Source organism: Misgurnus anguillicaudatus, chromosome 10 (assembly GCF_027580225.2).
Source record: "Misgurnus anguillicaudatus chromosome 10, ASM2758022v2, whole genome shotgun sequence".
NCBI lineage: Eukaryota > Metazoa > Chordata > Actinopteri > Cypriniformes > Cobitidae > Misgurnus > Misgurnus anguillicaudatus.
In genome coordinates this window covers 11,511,198-11,528,284 of record NC_073346.2, presented here as the reverse complement: position 1 = coordinate 11,528,284, position 17,087 = coordinate 11,511,198, and the positions used below count along the sequence as shown (strand labels likewise).

General features: G+C 36.3%; 1 protein-coding gene across 3 annotated transcripts; it reads right to left on the bottom strand.

The window, feature by feature from the left end:
• Nucleotides 1-651: 651 nt before the first annotated feature.
• Nucleotides 652-17,079, bottom strand: ice1 (KIAA0947-like (H. sapiens)). 3 transcript variants are annotated; one of them, XM_073871866.1, is made up of 25 exons: nucleotides 16,713-17,079; nucleotides 16,220-16,255; nucleotides 16,050-16,108; nucleotides 14,670-14,704; nucleotides 14,395-14,413; nucleotides 14,173-14,284; nucleotides 13,986-14,062; nucleotides 13,863-13,900; nucleotides 13,665-13,747; nucleotides 12,357-12,433; nucleotides 12,221-12,258; nucleotides 11,446-11,528; nucleotides 11,267-11,303; nucleotides 11,113-11,163; nucleotides 9,450-9,530; nucleotides 9,259-9,369; nucleotides 9,040-9,150; nucleotides 8,504-8,925; nucleotides 4,801-7,038; nucleotides 4,539-4,707; nucleotides 2,218-2,378; nucleotides 1,921-2,111; nucleotides 1,720-1,820; nucleotides 1,245-1,343; nucleotides 652-1,027 (listed from the first exon to the last, which is right to left on the bottom strand). In XM_073871866.1, the coding sequence occupies exons 1-25, from the start codon at nucleotides 16,800-16,802 to the stop codon at nucleotides 846-848; spliced, it is 4,701 nt and encodes a 1,566-aa protein (XP_073727967.1). In that variant the 5' UTR covers nucleotides 16,803-17,079; the 3' UTR covers nucleotides 652-845. The 3 variants fall into 3 exon arrangements, with proteins under 3 accessions (XP_073727967.1, XP_055065422.2, XP_055065423.2); XM_055209447.2 differs by having other exon boundaries at nucleotides 8,504-8,928; nucleotides 16,713-17,077; XM_055209448.2 differs by lacking the exon at nucleotides 16,220-16,255 and having other exon boundaries at nucleotides 8,504-8,928; nucleotides 16,713-17,074.
• Between the last annotated feature and the right edge of the window lie 8 nt (nucleotides 17,080-17,087).

Below are 17,087 nucleotides of genomic sequence, written 5' to 3'. Positions count from 1 at the left end.
CGTTTAGCATTAACTGTTGTTTCAACGTTGTACAACCAACTGACATTATTTCAAACAAATTTCAACATTGATTTTTAAGCATTTAATAACCTTTCCAACCGTTTAGCATGAACTGTTAACAAACAACTGACATTATTTCAACCAAATTTTAACTTTGAAGGTCGGCCGTGTGCCAGCTGAGATAGGATGTATACTTTAATTAGTCAATTAATTATTCTACTTTTCTACAAATTAACAAGTTGTTTTCTCATTAGATTACCAGGTTTACTTTATCAACGGTCACAAAAAACATAGGAAAGGTTCCCTTATTTACAAGAACCTTTCTTTTGGCAACTGCATCTATTAATATAAATAGACAAAAGACTATATTTTGAACACCAATTATCAGATCAAGATTAGTTTCAAAATGGACTGTCAATTTTTGTAGCTAAAATAAATCATACGTCTTAAAGTATTTCTAAATAATTATTCAGATAAATTCAAAATAAGAATTGTAGCTTGGTGGTAAAGCATTGCATTAGCAGCACAAAAGTTCATGGTTTGAACCCAGGGAACACACATACTGACAAAAACTGTATACCTTGTAATATATTGTAAGTTGCTTTGGATAAAAGCGGAAGCATAAATGTAAATGCACAACCACATTTGAAGTTCATTACAAATGATCTTTATGGTATAAACGTAATATCTTTAATCTACATGTATAATATACACAATGTACAAGAATGGCATTATTTCCTTTCCAATTTCTACAGCATATTATGGCTCATTCACATTTTTAGGATATTGATCCATTTTTATATAAAAAGAAATGCAACAGCATGTGCAAAGTTAAAAATACAGTTTCAAGACTTGATCTGACGGCAGAGAGACCCGATTTGAGTTATGCAGCTGGTCACAGCAGAGGGAACCTGTTGTGAGGTCTCGCTCCGCCATGATGCCAAAGCCTCCAGGGCCTCTTTGGGGTTACAGGGCGCCAGGTCATAAATTGCATAGACAGCGGATAACTGCACCTCATCGGGCACACCTACAATCATATAACAACTGGTTAGTGGTTGTGTTGTGGTTAAGGGTTTGAACCACTAACCCCATTGTTGTAGGTTCATCAATTTATGCACTGCATAGTGACCGAGACATCAACATATCTAATACATCTGATAGTTATAAACTTTCATTTGGCATTAAACTAAATGTCTTTAAGTTACAGTATTAAATTTGAATATTTATTAGTACAAGTTAAATACCTTCTGTAATCCCATGTTTGCCAAAGAGGTTTATGGCTTTTGCAACATTCTGCACTGATTTGAACAACCTCTGCTTTATCCCTAGCTGACCAAGTCGTCCTGGCAAAGAAGAAAAACATATGCAAAAGATGAAAATACAATGAGTTCTTGAATCTCTTTTTAATCTGTGGTCTTTTTTTTTTGGAAAGTGATTTTTTATTGGTCTGGACTTAAAGGCAGGGTGCATGATCTCTGAAAGCTAATGTTGACATTTAAAATTATCTAAACAAACACCCCGCCTTTAAACCTGCATGTCAGTAACGCTATAGCAGTTATGTATCATGAGCATGCAACCACTGCACCATGTGTGCAACAAAAAAAGAGGTTGCAAAATACATTGGATGTTGATTAAAAGCTTTTTAAATTAAGTGTGAAATAGAAAGAACAATAATTTAGAGGTTTACTTTATTAAAAATGTGAAAATTCAGCAACTTACCAATTATTCTCAGAACAGCTGCTACAGAAACATCCCGGATTGGGGTTTGCAGAGGCCTCTGCTGTGTTACCCATGCATTCATGATGGGCCAGAGCTCTTTGCTATAGCATTTCAAAACATACAATGATGATTAATATATGAATTATATTTCATTTGGACACTAAATGGCTCTGCATTGTGTGTGAGGTAGATAAATCATACCCAATAACAACGTCATGCGTCCACTTCCACTTCATGTGTGTACATAGAAGATCCAATGTGTATATGTATTCCCACGCAGCAGGGCAAAGATCATGGCCGTGACGCTGATGCTTCTGAAATGTCAACTCTTTATCCTCCCGAAGTGCTTTTAATGTACTGGTGACCATTTTAGAAATATCATGTGGGGGGCTCTAGGAAAGAAAGACAACGGTTACAAATCTTTAAATGTTACTATCACATAAAAACTACATTTTTGTACATATTATGCTGAATAAATAAGCTATGGGGACGGCATACCTTATCCCAATGCAGATATTTAGTAAGGTACTCCAAAATTTCTCCTTCTGCTTTTAGCTTGGCCACAGTTTGGATGGCTCTGCACAAGGAGGTGTCGTGGAAGAGCACACTTGGCCATGTTGTGACCATGAACAAGATTAACTTACAGGCATCAGGAAAATCTGAAAGTAAAGGAGGACGTTATCAACAACAACAAAATCAACGTGGAGGGAAACCTCGTCTTAAAAAAATGGCATCTAAAGACCTTGGTATAGATGACTTTTTACATATAAGCGTGACGAAGATTTCGCCATCAGATTAGTACGCACGCACCGGTGGACTTTTATAAAATGTCGGTAACATTACACTTTCATTCCATTGACTTCCATTCATACGCATGCGAATGCATCAAACTGAAATCGCAAGCTTATGCAGATATTTCACTGCTTACCAAAGTCTAGTAAAATCTGTAAAAGTCATTATGTATCATGACTAGTAGAAATGGACGAAGCCAAAGAACTTAAATTGACTAAGCACTCCCCACCCATTTTCACAGTAACTTCCAAAAAATATTTGCATGCTTAAAGTCTAGTGTTACCGGTCCTTAACCGCACATACTTTGTACGAGCAGGTCGTTAATTGTCTTCCAGTATTTAATTGATCCACAAGGTGGCAACGGTGCCCTGGGGGCAGCGATTCACAAAGTAGTCCATGAAAAATGCATAAAACTAACCAAAACGTGCGCAAGCTGCACCAACAATGGAGGTCATATATAAAAGATTGTATGAAGAGGTAAGGAAGTACCCTCAACTGTACCTTGAAAGAGTACAAAGATCCTTACGTACCCCTGTATATTGCCAGGATAAGTATTGCATGTGTCCAATGCATACGTAGGCATTTGCATAAGAAAACTCAAAAACCTTAAAGTGCACCTGTTCAATTTCTAAAAAACAATGTTATTTTGTGTATTTGGTATAATACAATGTGTTTGCGTGGTTTATGGTTAAAAAACACATTATTTCCACATACCGTACATTTTTGAAGCTCTAGATTTCACTCTCTTCCTGAAACGCATGGATTTGAAAAGCGTTGTGTCCCTGATTGGCCAGCTAATTTGTACGTTGTGATTGGCCTGAATACCTCTGACGTCAGCTGGAAATGTGACGCTCCTTACCATGTTTGAAAGATTCGCTCACAATGCTGTGCTAACAGGACTTAATTTACAGGCTCTGAGTCCAAGCGGGATGAATTATGATAATGTCGGTCTTGTCTACATCACTAATCCCAGGAAGTAAACTGTTGCCTACAATCCGTGTGTTTGTTGTAGTACAAGAAAACAGATTTATGTTGGAGACGATAACTCGCGTAATGGTTTACTTTGGGGTTTGTACCTGTTGCATATTTTTAGCAATACATTAAAAAGACTGCGAACTACATATAACTGAATTGTGAAGTTACACAGTCAAACAGTTTCCCTCATTTCAGCACTGCAAATTTTTTTTGTATTTTTGTCTTGTTTTCAGTAAAAACATCCAAAAATTCTTAAATTAAGATGCTGTGGATGTTAAGTGGAGTTTTTAGACCAAAAATATCAAATATAAGTGATTTTGTGTATAAAACAAGCAAAAACATCTGCCAATGGGGTAAGAAAAAAATCTTGATTTTTTTTCTTAAAAACTAAATTCAAGAAAAATTTAAGAAAAAAATTGCTTACCCCATTGGCAAATGTTTTGCTTGTTTTATGCACAAAATCGCTTACATTTGATATTTTTGGTCTAAAAACTAGACTTATTTTCTGGGGTCGTTTTCCTCATCAAGAAAAAGCATCTTACTTTAAGAATTTTTTTGATATTTTTACTGAAAACAAGACAAATATACTAAGAGTTTTTTTCTTGAAAATAATTTTTTGCAGTGAGAGCTCAGGATTATTTGGGTGGGGGTTAAAAGGGCTGCTTGATGATGCACCAGAGCCACTGCGAATGGCCCCGGCCCAACACATTCGCAAGGAATTCATTTAGGATGCAGCGGTATTTAAAAGTTGAGAGAGACGACAGCTTTCCTGCGAGTGGGCGTGATTTCAGCGATGACAGCGAACACGCCTACAGGGTTTGAGAGCAGAAAATCCAGCCTGTTTTTTTAAGATTTTGAACTTATTTTATTTACTTGTCATTTTTCATCATTCAAGTTTGGCTGGGTGGGCACTCTCACATTTTGCTGTGGTGTGACAAACTGAAAACACATTCAATATCAGACTTCACACGGACTTAGTGCAAAATACCGGCAGAGAAACGAATGTATTTTAAATGCAGATATGTTAAAAAAACATGAAATGAGTCGCTCACCCTCTTTGAGAATGCTGTAGGCCAAAGCATGAGCTTTCTGATAGTCCCCGATCTGGCGACATAAACCTGTGTAGACTCTACAGAGAGCTTGCATATTTGCGCAATTCAAAATGCTTCTTTCCGTCTTCAGTTTCGTCAAGATGGCAGACATGAGGTCTTCTGCTGACGACTGAGAAAGCAGAGTAAAAAAAGTCAAGATGTGCATTTACATCCTTACGGGATTAACAAGAACATCTTTATTGTGCAGAGCAGAGGTGCTTACCTGACATACACAGAAATCAGCGATCACAGCCTTTTCTTCATCTATCAATATGGGCTGCTGAGATATTCTCCCCAGAAACACGTGGCTCTTAACAACAGGCAACACTTCGAAACAGGTGGCTGCTATTTTGGCCAGTGCTTCTGAGATTTGGATCTGCTTGCCATCTTTCTTGGTGTCCGGTTTTTCTTCTACTTTCAGATTTGTTCGATTGCTTTGTATGTCTTGAGGAGATTTAGAGGAGTCTGTTTTGATGACACCCAGTGGTTGATGATCCATTACTTGTTCTGCAGGAGAAACCATCGCAGGAGCGGGTGAACAGTTGTCCAGTCGGAGTCTTTTAGCACTCTTTGGCAAAAGCATGTTCACACCCGTCCTTTTTGGTTTTTGCTCAGTTTTAGTAAAGGCAGTGGATGAGGAACTGATGCTTTTGTTTCCCGATATCTGGCTAATGGATGTAGGGGAAGCACCATTCTCATTGCCAGCTCTGTTCAGGTTAACGTTTCCCCGGAGGATGTTTAAAGTGCGGGCTCGTGCCGAGAGCTCAGGATACATACTGTCCAGCATTTGCATTGAATTTTCCTGAGGAGAAGCAGCAGGAGGTGAGGAGGATATTGCAGACGATGGGAGTCTTCCTGGGACCGGAACGGCATGTTTTGGAGTAGCTGATCCAAACTGCAATGGCGAGGAAGGAACTCCACGAGATGGCGATGGAGTAGCCAAACAAGGAGACATTTTTGATGCATCTGGAAGAGCTGAATCAATAACAGGCACTGATGTTGGCTTCTTTGGAGATTTTGGTCCATCAGTTGCTAATCTTGATGGAGTAGGCTTTGTTGGTGTGTGATGTTTTACAAATCTTGGAGGAGTAGCAGTCAGTGGCATAACAACTGGAGGTAGTGGTGGACCCATTTCCGTCCGAACCCGGGACAAACATGGGGTTGGTGTAACGTGAGCTTTTGTGTTGGGATCTGAAACCTTTTCTTCATTTTCAGAGTTTCCTGCATCTAAGCTAAGGTGGCTTGATGTGCCGGTACCCTCAGGACAATCCACTGCAGAGTCTCCTGATGCTATACTGTTGTTGTAAACATTACCGTCTAAACTTTCTATCCCAGAGCTTAGGTCATCGATTAACATCTCATTTTGTTGGGGAGATCTGTCATTCATCTGCGGTGACGTTTTTCTCAGGTTCTTCGAATCGTCTACGTCTTGCGTATCCTCGGTGGCAGTTTCAGATTCAATGTCTGATGGCTTAGCTTCTCGTTCATCATCAGGCTCCATGTCTTCTATGGAAAGACCAGAGTAAGACTTGGCCGTGTTTTCAGAAAGCTCATCCTTGGAAAGATGATTTGCAGAGGAACAATGCAATGTCTCGGAGACATTGTCCAGCTCTTCCAAGGAGATCCTTACCTCGGACCTTGAGCGAACCCGCCTAACCTTTCTCTTCAAACCAAAGTGCCCTTCATCTTCTGATGATGATTCTACATCTTTTGAAGATTTCAAAGAGGAAACATCATTATCATGTGAACTTTTCTGATGTTCAATAAGCGCACTTGTTAAGGTGTTGGTCTGAATGTCATGGGTTGATATATCGGTTACCATCCTTAACTCAAGGTGTACAGGAGGTTTTAATTCCTTATTTTCAGGGCCATCTAACCTACTACAGTTTACATCAAGTGTTGTAACACTGTTTTCATTTGACTTCAATGATTGCATCTGAGAATGATTGTAATCTGCAGATTCAACACAATTGGTGGATATGGGATCAGGGTCCACACACGGTTGCGAATTTAAGGTTTCCAGTGAGTTCACAGCAATATTGGGGACTTTTGTAGCCTCAGACTGTGTTGCATCCAAGTTTTGATTCACAAGCAAATCCTCTTCCACAGCTTGTTTGGGATCTTCTTCTAAGGAACTTTCCACTGTGTCCACATTTTCTACAGACGGCTGTGCAGCTGGATTTTGGGTGTCACCCACAAGGCTTTGCTTTACTTCAGACATATCCTCTACCTCCATGCACTGGCTGTCAAATGATGCGTTTTCCAAGTCCAGATTATCAACAGATTCTGTATTCAGATGATTCAATGAAGACTCACAAATGGAAGCGGTTTCCACTTCTTTTGACTTCTGATGTTCGGTATCTGTACATGTTGTGTTATTAAGAATATTCAAATTTGATAGTGTTTCCAGTTGATCTTCCTCCAAAATATCCAAAACAGGTTGGTCATCATTTGAGCAAACCTAAATGAAAAAGAACATTCATATTCATTTGTTTCCACAAGTTTCCGTTGTGATAATAACTTATAGTTTCACAATAGTAATGGGGCAGTTTCCCGGACAGGAATTAGACTAGTCCTAGACTAAAATAAATGTAAGAGCTGTCCAAACTGCAAACACTTCTTGTACTGAAATATCTTAAAATACATCAGTGCCAACCTCCTCTGTTAAAGGAATAGTCTACTCATTTTCAATATTAAAATATGTTATTACCTTAACTAAGAATTGTTGATACATCCCTCTATCATCTGTGTGCGTGCACGTAAGCGCTGGAGCGCGCTGCGACGCTTCGATAGCATTTAGCTTAGCCCCATTCATTCAATGGTACCATTTAGAGATAAAGTTAGAAGTGACCAAACACATCTTTGGAAGTACTTCGACTCGGCGCAGTAACACCCTCCCTCTTCCATTATGAGAGTGAGAAGGGGAGCGTACTTTTCAGGCGAGTCGAAGTACTCCCAAAAATGCTCGGGTGCATTTTTGTTTATGATAAGACTATAAAGGAGTGCGTGACGTGCGCAGTTCTATGCTGGTGAATGATCTCAGCTTCTGAGTTGATATTTGACGAGCTCCCTGATCTCTGCTTTAATCCAGTTTTCAGACATTTCTCATTGTGATTGTTAATATGCATTTTAACCGCTGTTTTGAGGAGCAGAACCATATATCTTGTTTTATTGCCCGCAGGCATTTTTGTTTATTATAAGCTCAAATGAGCACGTCACGCGATATTCTTTTATGCTGCTGAATGATCTCCGCTTCAGCGCGTTAAGTGACGAGCTAACTTACCTGATATCTGCTTCAGTCCAGTTTGCTGACATTTCCTGTCATGAATGTTGATCTGCATGTAAATCCCTCATTTTAAAGAGCTGAACCATAACTTTTGTTTTTGATAACGACACACCCATTACAACATTGTTTCGGCTTCTTGTTCACACAGAGGGTTTTCCGGGTATCTTACAAGGTCCTCTTTCCGGTAACGATCCCAGAAGCTTTACGGGACGTGTTTGCGTACACACAGAAGCTTGTCTGGCAATTTTCTGTGACCAAAGGTCTGTGTGAATGGGGTAAATGTGTTTTTGTATACCACTGACCACCGGGTTCGCACAAACTTCCTAAGTCATCAGTGCTTTCAATTCGAATGTTTATGTTCAGTAATGTAGTAATGTTATTTGCTTTGTACTGCAAAGTTTTCTCACTTGTGAATGAAACATGATGTACACGGCTTCGAATGATCATTTGAATGGAGGGTGGAATTGTGATTTCAATGCTAGCTAAAGTTAGCATTTTTCAAAACCGCCCATTTTACCCTTTAAGTTCTCCTTACAATAAATTCCAAATCATTAACATGCAAACACTTAAACCTGGAATGAATTACTTCATTGCCTCATGCAACAGAATATTCATGTAATTATCGTAATTGTTGACTTACCAATTCCGTTAAAGGGCTTTGTAAAGGTGATAAAACATCAGGCAAAGGTCTGAACAACTCTGTAATTTCTTCAAAATCTGTGTCATAATCTTCACATAATAAGTCTTTGTTGTTTATTTCTTTCTGTGAGGATTCATCCACTTCATTTGTCTGGTGGTCCACATGTTCAAGCGCATCCGATCTTATTTTCCTCTTTCTACTTCGTGTACTGGAGTGCTGTTTTTTATTGGGCTTGATGAGGTTCTTCTGAGGTGATGATTTAGGGCTGATGATCTCTGGAGATGCCCCCAGGTTTGAAGACAGTGAGTGAGTTTCTGGACTGGGTTTCCATGGAGATGAGCAGGGATCCTGTGTTCTTGAAGGACTGGTAAGCATTTGTTGGGGTGGTGTTCTTTTAAGTTGGGTTTTCAAAAGTGCAGGTTCTTCTGATGAAGAAAAATAAGTTGCCACTTTAATACAAGTAAGCTTGGGATTGATACTGATTCTGAATAGACTACAATAAAAAATATCAGATCAATGAATTCGAAAAGGACTACCATTGAGAAGCAACTGCTCGTTGGTTTGTAAGGAAGGTTCCCTTAAAGGACTGGTAAGCACTTGTTGGGGTGGTGTTCTGTTAAGTTGGATTTTCAAAGGTGAAGGAACTTCTGATAAAGAACAATAAGTTGCAACTTTAACAAAATTAAGCTGGGGAACTTGATACTAAATAGACTTCAATAAAGAATCTCAAAATCAATGAATTTGAAAAAGATTACCATTGAGAAGCAACTGTTTGTTGGTTTGTGGTGAAGGTTCCCTCAAAGGACTGGTAAGCATTTGTTGGGGTGGTGTTCTGTTAGGTTGGGTTTTCAAAAGTGTAGGCTCTCCTGATGAACAAAAATCAGTTGCCACTTTAACACAATTATTTAATGAAGACTATTTGATCGCTAAATTCGAGAAGGATTACCATTGAGAAGCAACAGTTCATTGGTTTGTGATGAAGGTTCCACACAACGCCAGAGTTCCTCCAGAAGCTTTCTGACTTTACCTGAAAAGTAAACATTGAAAGGTCGTTAACACTTAATGATAACCATAACGTTAACTATATTAGCGTTCACACCTCCGGACGATAACGATAACATTTCCCACATGTGGAACATTTGGCATTACACATTTAAAAACAATAATGTCTTTTAATTTCTAAACCTACACCGTTTTGCAAAAAGAATAATGTCATAAAAGTAATTTTCTAAAATGTCACTGAACCCAGAATACATATTAATTATTATATATTCATAATTCTAATATCCTTTAAAATAAATCTATAAATCTTCAAAAGCTCTTAGAATGTCTTTTTCATATTTCAAAACCTTTTTGTATGAATAATAATGCAGTAACAGTAATTCATTAATTTGTGACAAGAGTATGCAGTAAACCGTTGACACCTAGAGGCCGTTGTTAATAAGACCACTAAAGGTGCGACAGACAGAATCCGCATTGTTTTTGCTTTTAACTTGAAATTTGAATCAAAACTAGTTGAGTCTTGTGGCTTTATTATTGTAGTGTTTGGGAGTAAGACTAGGGCTGTCAACAAATTAATCACATACAAAATAAAAGTTTGTGTTTGCATAAGATGTGTGTGTGTACTGTGTGTTTACATTATGTATATATAAATACACACATACATACATGTATGAATTTAAGGAAAATGTTATTTAGGTATATTTTTTATTTATATTTATAACACAAATATATCAACAAATATATATATATATATTTATATTTATATTTATATATTTATGTTATATATATGAAGAGTTTGGTTCCAAAACGAGGAATTAGGCTATTGATTCAATAGATTTCTAGCATTTTGAATAAAAACTTGTAATGGATTTATTGCATTTTGTGGAAAAAATAATCAGTTTTTATAATAAATCTTTGAAAATCAAGTTATGGATTTGAATATTTATGTTTTTATAACCTAAAGATGCTATGTGAAAGTTTGTAACAGAAAATAGTGGTTTTCATCTCATCACTTTCTTGGTATAGAAAACACGATTTTACCAAAATTTGTCAAAATGGATTTATAGCGTTTTGGAACCAAACTCTTCATATATATACACACACAAAAATTATGCAAAAAACTTTTATTTTGTATGCGATTAATCGCAATAATCTTTTGACAACCCTAAGTAAAACATTTACCTTTTTTATGTTTTTAAATATAAAATTCATACTGTATTGCATTATTATTTATATATTTTTAAATGAGTTTAACTTTTTTTTATTTAACATTCACAACTCCAAACATTTCAGCAAAAAGTGTCTTTTAAAAAGAGAACAAGATAATAATAGACAAAATAATGAGGGTTTTTTTTATTTGAAGATGCACATCCCTTTTTATCTCCACGCTCAAATTGGGGGGATTTAAAGTTATAGCTATGCTTTGATTAAAACTATTTTTTATTGCAATTGTTTACATGCTCTGAACGTTTAAACATTGTTGCATTTACAGCAGCTAACCAGCAAATGTCCTCGTCACATTGCTTTTCGTGCATCTAAATAGTGCATTTGTGAATATATCCTTTTATCTATTGACGTAATCAGTGTTAGCAAAATAAAAACATTACCTTTGTCGATATGCAGCTCAGCATCTGTTTGAGAAGATGTACTCCGTTTCTCTAAGATAAAAATAGTTTATTTATTATTTAATGACTGAAAATGATGACATAATGGATAAAGCTAATATACTCAAGTTACAATGTGTCAACAGGCAACTTGTACCTTTGTTAAACTCCTTCTCAAGTGTGTTCAGCCTTTGCTAAAGACAGGGAGAAAACAAATAATTACCAGTGATATCAATAATAATAGCTCTTACAATATTCAGTTGCTGGGTTGTGCTTTATTTAACTTTATTTTGTATAGGAACAAACACTGAAAATAAACGGAGACAGAAAATTCACCTGTGTTGTGTGCAGAATTTCTTCAAGCCTTGTTTTCTCACTTTTTAGGTCCAATATTTCATTGCTCTGTTGAGCCCTTGTCTCTGTGTAAAAATATAACCAGAGAAATAAAACAATCACTATATATAAACTACACACAGCATCAAATTAGCTGGACAGCGGTGTACTGTAGGCCAATGGTTCTCATTGTTGTTCCTGGGGAACCAATGCTCTCCATTAAAGGGATAGTTCACCCAAAAATGAAAAAATCTTATGTTGTTACAAACCTGTAAAAAAATGTTTCTCATGAACACAAAGGAAAATATCTTCCTCCATGTTCATCCAACCAAAGAAATGTATACAGGTTTGTAACAACATAAGAATGAGTAAATGATGACAGTCATAAAGGTCATTCCTTTATGATTTAAAAAACTTTTACATCTTTTGGGCAATCATTTAGATGACAACAGCATTTTTGGGGGCCTTTAAAGTCAAACTGTAAACAACAGTTCTTTAAAACAATATCAATATTGTCCTTGTGTAAACTACAGAAACGCAAATATGTGATAACTGTGAGTCGCACGCATATGAATTACGTGTTCACAGGCTGTGCTACATCACCAACTACTGGCTATAATACACATGTTTTTCACAGATGTGTGAACGGGAATCAGTTTGATAATGCTGTCACAAAGGAATAACTTTTGTTTTAAGTATATTGTTGTTATGTAAATGTAGACTAAAACATAGTAAATATGTAATTTATACGGTTACATTATTAAACAGTAATACAGACCTTTTAGCACCAAAAGTTCATTCTCTATGTTTCCTTTCCTGAAAGCAATAAAAAAAACACATTAAACACATCACCAACTGGGACACATACTCTGCTTGTTCTTTATTTTGACTGTGATAGATTCGGTTGTACTTACAAAATCAGTGTCTTGGCATTTTCCAGCTTCAGATTCTCGACCTCCTCAGCAATCTGCAGGTATTCATCCAGGGAATCCTGTATGCAGTAAATAAAGTAAAAGAATTAAAATCGTATTGAAACAATTCAGTCAAAACAAGAGATTATGGATAGAAAAACAATCCTGCTAATATATACAGCGGGGAAAATACGTTTTTGACACATCAGATAAAGTGTCATTTCACTTTATTTATTATGACTCAACTTGTATACTTAAATGTTCTAATTTCTTTGTAAAGTTCAATATTTGGCTTGATGGCAACATCTGGTGGAAATTTTGTGTGGAAATAGCCCACTTAGAAATACCCTTACTGATAAAAATGCTGATGTGTCAAATACTTATTTTCCACGCTGTATATTAAACGCATTCATTTTCCAGAAGGCGGCAATCAGAAGTCAGTAATAAAGACCAATAAGATTACTAGTAAATTTTGTAAATATATAGTTTTGCACACTCTTACTGTCAATACAACTTTGATGGTATTCAATCTCTAAACTACTGTTAAAACCAATATAAAGACTGTAGCGTGTGCGTTTTCATTACCCTTTGAACGGTGCAAAAAAGTGACAATGCGCCCAATGGAAATACAGCTATTTCACATAAACTCACATGTATAGTAAAAAAAAAAAAGAAGAGTTTTAGGCTCAGGTGGCAAATGTGGTTTTTCAGGCAAACTGAAAAAGGAATATATTGTAAAACTCTGATGGAAAGGTTTTTTTGCATTTACATGTCACCTGACGTGCGTCAAAGTCACATGACCATTCTTTAAATATGGCGTGGCATGTTTGGTTGGAGGACAAGACAGAAAAGATATGTTCAACTTCATGTGCCATCACAAGAACCGGCAAGCGCATGACATCAAAATACCACGAGAGTGATTCGGGAGTCAACTGCACTCTATATGCTTTCAAGTCGCTCTCGCTGTATTTTGATGAAATCCGCATGCTAGTCTATATGAAATTCAACACTTTCATTGCTTTGGTTTTTGAAATTACTTTGCAAGACAACAAAATTATGATTTAGTCGCATGACATTGAATAATGGAAACAACATTATTTCTCAATAGTTTTATGCAGTTGCAGTTTGTCAGATCTAGAGCAGAACATTGTGTTTAAGGACAAGCTGCTCAAGATCCTGGATAATGATGAATTGATAGATAAACTCCAAACCGAGGCACTTAAAGATTATAAAACATTGCTACTTTTGGACCTGAAAGTTACTCATGCAGTTTTTTTTTTGATTAATCAAAATTTTAATCACATCACTAACCTGAGTTTTTTGCAGATCCTCCTCTAATTTTTTCTGCTGAGCTCTGAGCGTCTCGTTTTCCAGATTCTGCCTCTGCACCGTGTCTGGGAAAAGAGATGGGCACAGCAGCACATAATATATATATCACAGAAATAGTGCTGACCTTTTCAAAAAATTACTTAAGGCCTGTTCTGTAACTAAAAGAAATGTTATACATACCCTCTGCTTTCCTCAAGGATTCTTCAGCTTTTTCTTTCCTGGGAATAAATAAGAAAGAAATAATTTGAGCAGAGAGTAACATCACAACAGCAGCACATTGAGATTACAACAGCGTTGTCTTTCAGCGAGAGGGTCTGAGCGTTGTCAGCTCGCAGTTTCTCCACATCCTCACACTTTTGTTGATAACATCTCAAATCAGCCTGTTAAAATAAAATAAAATTAAGAAAGAAAAAAAAATAGACTTACATGCTTCCAATGATCAGCTTTACTATCCCACAATGCATCACTCTGCAGTATGTTTAAACACAGCCTTTGTTTTCTCCAGCTCAGTCTTTGTATGTTCATACTCTGCTGTTTGTTTCTCTAAAGGCTCCAGCTTCATAAGCACCTCATCCAGTTGTCTGTGCAGTTTGCTGCTTTCTCTGAGATAAACACAACAACATTAACAAACATTATGGCTCCGCCTATGGAAGGAACTCTGTAATTGCATGTAATTGCATGTTATGTGGTTAAAGTGGATCATAAGTCTTACCTCTGTGATTTTTGAAGCTGTAATTTTGTGTCAAGGCAAACATGTATGAATCCATAATAATAATAAAAAATGTAAAACTTTGCAGGTAGAAAATCTTAATTGTCCATCCACAAATACCCAGAATCTCATTTAAAGTGTTGTCTGCATGAGATCCGATCAATGAATACAGCAGTAAACCCAAATAAAATGACAAGTAAAATAACAGGTGGCAGATATTTAATTCAAACATCCACCAAACCCAAAACCAAACAGTTCGACAAGGTTTAAAAGGATATCATCGCACTTCTCTTTGTATTCACTCAAAAGACGGCTGAAATAACAATGTGAAAAGGTTAATACGCACATTAAAAAGTTTTTGTGTTGCATTGTTAAAGCAATAGTATAACTTTAAATACTGGTAGAGTGAACCCAAAGTACTAAACATCTACAATTAATTCAACCCAAACTACTTAACATACGTACAACAAAATTTGAAAATCACTTTTCATTATATTTACTGATTGAACACACCACACTTTTTCCTGAGTTAACACATTTCTAAAGGTGCTATTGACATGAAATTTTCACCAGAAGTTGGTAATAACCCATGCAATCAAATCAAACCATAGATGTTTATAAACTAAGTTGTGTGTAATTATGTAATATGACACAGGAAAAAGTATTGAACACACTGAAATGCATTTAATACTTTGTACAAAAACCTTTGTTGGTAATGAAAGCTTAAAGAAGGTTCTGTCTGCATTTTCTATGAACTCTGATCTTTAGTTCTTTCCATGGATTTTCAATTGGAAGTCAGGTGATTGTATGGGTCATTATAACAGCTTTATTTTTTTCTGTAACCATTGAGTTATTATTTACCTGATTATTAGCGATCGACCGATAAGGGTTATTTTATATCCGATGCCGATATTAAGAAAGATGTATGGCTGACACGAGGCCGAATAAACACAAATGTTATTACAGTAAATTAGAGACAAACAAAGAAATTGGTGAAACTAAACAAACATACGTTATGCATAAAATTTATAAATATACCCTTTAAAGTACTTAAAGTACTGTATTTATAAAACATCTTTACAAAGCATAATTAATGTGGATCTGACATCTCACGGTACTGTTTGAATAAGTGTGTTGAACTAGTGTGGGGTTGTGTGACAGTGTGACACAACATAACGTAATGTTAAAAAGTTTATAATAAAAATGTGTAATTTTACTGCCTGTCAGATGTTGGCATTACATTGAGTGACACTGTCTTTTCATTACAAACAACAAATTTAAGAAATAGAGAAATTTACTGGCCGATTAAAAAGGTTTTCATCGTCCAATGGTGATAATAAAAAATCAAAATATTGGCTGATGTATATTGCAGGGACAAATATATTGGCCTATCACTACTGATTATAACCTACTGTCTAGGGTTTCTATGCCTTTTTCACCTCCTTTTCTTCAGGGGTTCAATACTTTTGCCTGTGTCGTTTTACATAATTACACATAACTTTTACGGACATGTATGGTTTGATTTCTTTCCATGTATTGAGTACATGGGGTGTTACCAACAAAAAAATTGGGGATGTGTTCAATACTTATTTTACCTGCAGTAATAAAATGCATGCCCTGACAGTCGGGTATGTAAAAATTAAAAACAAATCACTTACTCTGTGTCAATGATCTTCTGCTTAAGCGTTATCAAAGCAGCAACATATTCATCCAAGCTCTGAAAACAAGTAGACATGGCATCAGAAATATTTATCAACAGCCGATTCAATAAACAGGACAACGTCTTAAACAAGACTTTGAATGTTATCCCAACTTTCAGAAATCTTACTGTAGCTTTCTGTATCTTAACTGGCATAATGTTGCGCTAGAAGAAAAAACTGTTAAATCATTTTGGATATAATGGTCCACCAAATCAAATGTAAATGTAAGTTGACTGTGACCACATAAGTTACATACAATGACATATGATGCAATATTTAAGTTGCTGGTAAGGAACTAGAAAAACATCAACATTTCTGGTGGGAAAATATCTAAAATCTAAATATATTACTTAGTTCTGTGATAACACAACAGGTTTTAAACGATAAGCGTTGTTTGTACTGACTGTACATTAAAAACAGTGGCTGAGACAGACAGGTCAAAACATTAATCAAGTAACGTTAACTTTATTCGTGCATATAAACGTTTTGTTGTTGTTAAAGATTATCGCTGGATATTAAATGATTCAATATTAACTCTAATGTCACAGCAGGGTCATAATCACTGCAAAAACTAAAACAAGATTGTAACGTTAGATTCTGATTTCAGACTAAACTTCTCACCTGATTTAAAACAGTGCAGTTTTGACAAGTGCCAGAAGTCGCATCAGAGGCGATTTCTGCGACTTTTGACTGAGTCTCTCCCGGCATCATGGTATAACCTCGATAATGTCAGCAAAACCGTAAACATTCACCTTAATTCGTCACAATTATCAAAACGTGTGACCAAAACGTACTCATCATATCAACGCACATACAAACGTTCCGCAGCATGTTGACTGAGGACCCCAAGGAAAGGACCCCAGCTGCCCGTCGAAAACGCCTGATTAAAAGTGACGGGTAGTTTTCAAGTGATGTACATCGCTTTATAATGTGAAACGCACGTGCGAAATCAAACCATAAATTAAGAACATAAATGTGCTGGGGTTGAGTATACTC